General features: G+C 38.8%; 1 protein-coding gene across 1 annotated transcript in view; it reads left to right on the top strand.

Annotated features, from left to right (window-relative positions):
- DGKB (diacylglycerol kinase beta) overlaps positions 1-6,351 on the top strand; it is a 565,110-nt gene that overhangs the window by 542,550 nt on the left and 16,209 nt on the right. Inside the window, exons 23-24 of the mRNA XM_019534027.1 lie at positions 2,067-2,187; positions 5,698-5,758. Coding sequence (XP_019389572.1) covers positions 2,067-2,187; positions 5,698-5,758 — 182 coding nt within the window. The remainder of the gene's footprint in view (positions 1-2,066; positions 2,188-5,697; positions 5,759-6,351) is intronic.

Raw genomic sequence — 6,351 nt, 5'->3', positions numbered from 1 at the left:
TTTAAGCTTGACTTATGATTGGATATACACATGGGTAATTCAGTCTTAAGAGAATATTATATTTTTAAGAAAGTAGGCAATAGAAAACCATAAATACAAAGTTAAACTTATGTTTTTTTAAATAAGAAAACAAATTAATATGGAAATACTTTTGTCTGGGGTGTTTTAAACAGAGATGATGCTGCCCAACAGCATTGGACAACATGACTTCTTGAGGTCTTTTTCAGGCCTTTTTTCTATGATTCTATTGTAAAATCCAAGGAGCTGCTGTATTTTGGTCTATTTTCTATTTTAACATTTTAAAATAATAATCAAAGATTGTGTTTGTTGTTGTACTGTCATTGTATGAAACTAATTTCACTCTGAAAAAAACAGCAAGGACATAGAGAAAAAGGAGAGAAATAAAATGAAGGTACTTTCCAGCAATAATCTTTCTGACTGAAAAGAAATAATCTGGACCAGTTACTAAAGTAACTGTATTCTAATTCTCCACCAAATTTCCCCCTTGGTACACAGGTTTCAGTAAATTACCTCAATCTAAATACCAAAGAGGTTAAAGTTTCCTTCTGAAACTTTAGAACAGCCCTTTAGTTACAAAACTAATCATGAATTCCACCAATATTAATGGCTGAAGAGTTAAAACATACAAATAATAATGTTCTCTCCTTTCCTCTGGCAATGTCATAAAGATGACCTCTCAGATTTTAACCTTTTTTCTACTTCACTAGCTAGACTATCACATGGTAGCATGGATATTAACAGCCAGTTTATAAAATAAGGGACATTGAAGCATAATATACAACTGAAAGAAAATGTTTCTACTCCCAGTCCATCTGTTCTTGGCAACATACATTTCAACTGGAACTTGCAAAACATTTTGCACAAAGCAAAGCAAGTGGGATCCAAATAGGATTTTGCTAACTTGGGTTGCATCACAAACTAGTCTCGAGTATGAATATTGATATTCATGGTTATAGACCTTTTTTGCATCCTAAACTGTGTCTACTGATTCCTTGAAGTTGTCAAGAAGTGTTTATTTCACTTTCAATAGTGTATTAAATTAAATTTTAGAAAGTTAAGTAACAAGAATGTCACACATGTATTTTTAAACTCTCTCTCTCTATATACACACACACACACACACACACACACACACACGGTATATATATAGTGTGTGTGTATAAATTTGGGATTTCCTTTCTTTTTCAACTATGTGTGTATATGTGTGTGTATACACACTATATATATATATATATATATATATATATATAGTTGAAAAAGAAAGAAAATACCAAATTATACACACACACACATATTATGTGTATACATATATATATATCTATATAGTGTGTGTGTGTGTGTGTATAGCTGAAAAAGAAATACCACATTAAAAATTATCTATGCAACTTCAATTTTGCTCCATTTTATATCTAACTTGTGCGCTCTGTGTAAGACAAGAGTCTCATAAAAATTACAAGTTATCGTGTAATTAAACATTGTATTATGATGCTACATATAAGGGGTCAAATTAAAGTTGTAGAAGGCTGCCTGAATGGAATTTAATGAGACAAGAATAAGGCAGTTCTCTAGCTCAAGGTCTTTTCCTCTACCAAATTTCAGATATCTGCTGCAAACAGTAGAGTTGACACAACTTCTCAAAAAAGATTTAAAGAATCTTTTATAATGGTATATGCTAGGGTATCAAAATAGGAGTCATGTGCAGTTCTTCACATAATATAATCAGTATTATAGGTATATATTAAAATACCCTTTAATATTATAATAAACATGGACACTTCTTATTATTTGATTTGAGATTTTTTTTTGGTAGGTTGTTTTGGATGACTTGCAAGTGAATCTAATTTTACTAGGCCTTAATACTGTAACTAACTTCTAGTGAAGTTAGGTAATGTTTTCACACTTCCCCCCCACCCCCATATTTCTCATCTGATGTCACTATCACAGTTGTTTTTGCTATTGATACCTATCTGTCATGTTACTTCAATATTTATTTCTAGATGAAGTGCATGCATTTTCCTAAACAGCAGTGTGTTGCATTGTTTCAGATCTGAGTGATCAACTGATGGAAGTGGTTGGTCTGGAAGGAGCTATGGAAATGGGTCAGATATATACAGGACTGAAAAGTGCTGGAAAGCGGCTAGCCCAGTGTTCATCTGTTGTTATCAGGTATAATATTTATTCTGCCTAGCATATTGGAATAACACATTCATGTTTTAAATGCTATTTGTTCATTATATTTGTATTCTAACAACCACAGTAATATCTTTTGGTTAAAAGCAATTATTGCTACATATTAAATGAAAGCTACATACTACATGCATAGGAAAACCTGTCAGAGGTGGATGGTTAATGATTCCGTGTGTCCATGAAGTTTCCTTTCTTTCAAACATATCAAAAAGAGACCAGACAAATTCTTAAAGTTAGTCTTTACATGGTATTTTCAGCTTTTACTTCATTGCGAAAGGAATGGTCCACTGGTCCACTTGTTAGACCAAAGGATGGCAATTTAAAACTCATGGGTTTCATTATTAACACAAACTTCGTGTAACTTGAGGCACATAGCTTATCTTTGGTGTATTTTATGCCATATCATATCATTAGTATCTTCGTATAATCAGTAGCTTAATACTTCCATATGTATAATCAGTATCTTAATACATTCTTCACCAGAGTTAGCAGTTGTGATTAGTGTTTGTAAAGGACTTTGTGATACTCAAAACTCAAAATCCTTAATTTTAATGTATGTATTTATTGAACAATGACAGGCCAGTGTTAATAAAGGTACCGGTATATGGTAGCCCTGAAGTAATAGGAGAGGCTAATTTGGCTGTGACATTATTTCCTGAGCTAAAAGTGAACGTGGTTTTCATTGGTAAAAATAAGTGCTGAGTACAATCAAGAAAGACCTATATGTTCAATTTATGAAATATTGCAAGAGCAGAAATTGCAAAGTCTTTCACTTATGGAATATAGGCATGTGTAGGTGAAATGGGGGCCCTAAATTGAAGTGGTGGGTTTTAAAAAACAACGCTTCAATTTAGGGCTGATTAAACCCCCGTGTCATGCACACGCCCTGCTTATTTACCTGCCTCTGCGGTGGGGAGGGGCGAGCTGCCCGTGGGTGGAACAGTCCCTAGGCTGCTGGCAAAGCTGGTGCTTCCCTCTGTGGCAGCAGCGGGCCCCCCAGATGGCACCCACCCACAGTCACCTGGCTTGGGCTGTTCCAGGGGGCACTGTAGCCATGGAGGGAAGCACCAGGCCCCCATGCAGCTCAGGCAGGCTCCAGGGAAGGGAGAAAAAAAAGATCAGGCTCACCACTTTCATTGGGTGGAGAGGCTGCTGCCAGGCTGCCTGCAATGCTTCCTGCAGAGCTGCAGAGCTTCACAGAGCCTGGTGTTTGCTTTGCAGCTATAGGGGCAGCTTTAGTTTTAGTTTTAGTTTACAGTGCCCCAAGTCATTTAAGGAGCATCATGCCACCGAATTTCCTACAGCAGGTGAAATTCATGCTCAATATGCCACTGAGGTATGCAAACACTGACACCATTAAAATAGTGCAAAAGCATGTAGTCTGCTTTCAAGTGTCGTGCACACATGCCCCTCGTTTTGTCTACACACGGCCCATGTCATACCCTTCCTCGTCCCATGCCAGAAAAGACTGTATGAGAAAAGGCCATGTAAGCCTTGAAGAAAAGAAGATGGAATTTTTTCAAATGGCTGGGGTTTGTGTATATTGGGGGGGGCGGGGTTAAAGAGTGATGCCCAAAGTGAATACCACATCAGAGCCCCTGGATTAGAATGCTAAACATTCTAATGGCCAGTTCTTAAAAGGAAAACTTCTGTGAACAGTACTTCAGGGAACTGATTTGATTGTTATGTGACTACAAGTAGGGTAACCAGAACTAGACACAGGTTTTATGATAATCATTTCTTCTGTCATAAAAAAATATGCTGGTGTGGCTGACAGAACGTTTTTGTTTCCTTCATCACTGTTGGTCTGAAATTGTTACAGGTAGCATGGGGTTCTCTTTATTATTATTTATTGGTTGTACTGTAGTAGCATGTAGGAGCCCTAGTACCACTGTACTAGCCCCTATGCAAACTTATGGGGAAAAGGCAGTCCTTGAAATCAAGTTTATCCCTAAAGTTCTGACATAATTAACTTTGGATTCACACGCTTCAGTGCCCTCTCTTAGAAAAGAGAAGCCCCATATTTTGAATATGCCAGTATACTTTTGTTCTGAATTATAGAAGTACGCTTAAGCCCTGGTTATATGTTACATTTGTAACACTAAATGCACCCTTGTTATGCTACAAAAAGTGAGCATACTGCCTTTCAAGATGTTTGTAGCACTTTAACAGTGCTGCAAGGCAGTGGTGCTTCCTGGAAAAAATTCACCCAGGGTAGCCATTTCTCACCCTTTGCCCCCCTTCCTCTCTTACCTTTGGCTTGCAGGCACAGGAAGCAGAGAGCTGGGAAGCCTCATGAAGTGCAAGACATTTTGGAAGTTGTAGTTCTCCAGAGTGGCAATGGAGTTTCCTGCAGCTGAGGCAAATTTCAACCCCATTTTATGCCATTGAAACGCATGTCCAAAGGGTGAAAAACAATACTGGTTCTGGCAGTAAAAATTGGGGTCAGTTCTTCGCTAAGTAGCAGTGAACTCAACAGCGACTCTACGAAACTGATTCTCAAAATGTTTTCTATTCTGGGACGCATGTTGCCTGTACTGGCTGCTTTCTGGAGCCAGAAGTACAGGCAAAGTGAGGCAGTCAGTAGCCCACCTTTACCTGCCTCCCTGCTTGTCCCTCTGGCACCCCTTCCCTTAGGTCAATAGTTTTCAAACTTCCAGGTTGCAGGACCCTTTCACATTGCTTCTGCTGTAGAACCCCTGTCCCTAGCTCTGGGCCATCTGAGCTGATGTGGAACCAGGCAACCAGACCTGGTAATGATGGCATACTACTTTCCAGCCCACTGCACCATTACCCCCAATCTCTTTGCAGAACCCCTGATAACATATTGTGGAACCTCAGTGTTTTGCAGAACAAAGAGGAAGGAGAGCTGTCAAGGAGCCCTTCTGCAACCTTGCTGAAGCTTTGCTTGTTGCTATAGCTGTGCCCAAACCTGGGTATCCACAGCTCTGCGAAGCCCCCATGGGGGTTGCAGAGCTGATAACTGGAAACGGGCAGCTGTGGGCTCTGCCAGATGAGCACTGATAGCCTTCCATGGCAGGGGAGAGGGAAGGTTATCAGTCATCAGGCTCCACTATGAGCCAGGGGGACCCAAGGAGCAGCCCCCTATTACCTGCTGGCTGGCAAATTTGTAGTTCTCCAGGTGCAGGGACTGTACCCCCCATAACACTTCCAATGATGAGATGCTTCTTAGTAGGACAAAGTAATGTCTGTCCATACCATTAGGTTTCTCTGCAACACACCATCTACATACATTACATATGTAAGAAGAAAACCAAGCTCTCTATTTTGTAAAAACATAAGGTCACATACATATGCTTAATTTAAGACTGAAATTCTTGATGATACTAGTGGAAATTGAGTGTACAACTGAGGGCAATCTTGTAATTGCCTGAGTCTGTCATGTCCTCATGTATCTGTGTTCACAATGCAAATTTTCTGAACTTTGTCCAAGCACACTTCTTAATACAATTAAATGTTTTTCCTTAGGACCAGCAAATCTCTGCCTATGCAGATTGATGGGGAGCCATGGATGCAGACTCCTTGTACAGTAAGTATGCTAGTATTTGCCATATGTCATGGAGCTGGTTTTCAAACAAACTTTGATGGAGAAAAAATATTTTTTCTTGACAAAATTGACAAATACCTCAATACTTTTTTTTTCAACTAGCTCTAATAAACAAACTTTCATTTCAGCTTTTCTTAAATGGTAGGCAAAGAGACAACTGAAGGCATCACTGTTGACTTAGCTTTTCCCTCATCAGTTTCTTCATATGTAGATAGAATTCACGCCCACTCTCACATGAATACAAAGAAACAAAAAACCTGTAATTTAATCATGCTATTTCTTCTACAAGCTGAGATGGTAGGAAAAAGACACAGCTTGTTATTGTACTGTTTATTTTAAATACTTGAGAAATGCTCGGATACAGCAATGAAGAGCAAGCCGTAGAAACAGATAGATGCATGAAGCCAGAACAGTGGGGAACCTCATGAAATTTAGAACAAAATATTTTGGAGTGAAGAGATAGCAAATTACCTTGTGCAGTGATAGCTGGATGATTAAAAAGCAACAGTATGGCAGTCTGCACTTACACATCCAGAACAGAACCTGGGATTTTCTACTCACTGGACTTGGAGAAG

This window comes from Crocodylus porosus, unplaced genomic scaffold (genome assembly GCF_001723895.1).
Source record: "Crocodylus porosus isolate Cpor-Errol unplaced genomic scaffold, CroPor_comp1, whole genome shotgun sequence".
Classification (NCBI taxonomy): domain Eukaryota; kingdom Metazoa; phylum Chordata; order Crocodylia; family Crocodylidae; genus Crocodylus; species Crocodylus porosus.
Note: the sequence above shows the minus strand (reverse complement) of the source record. Positions and strands in the feature narration are given on the sequence as shown.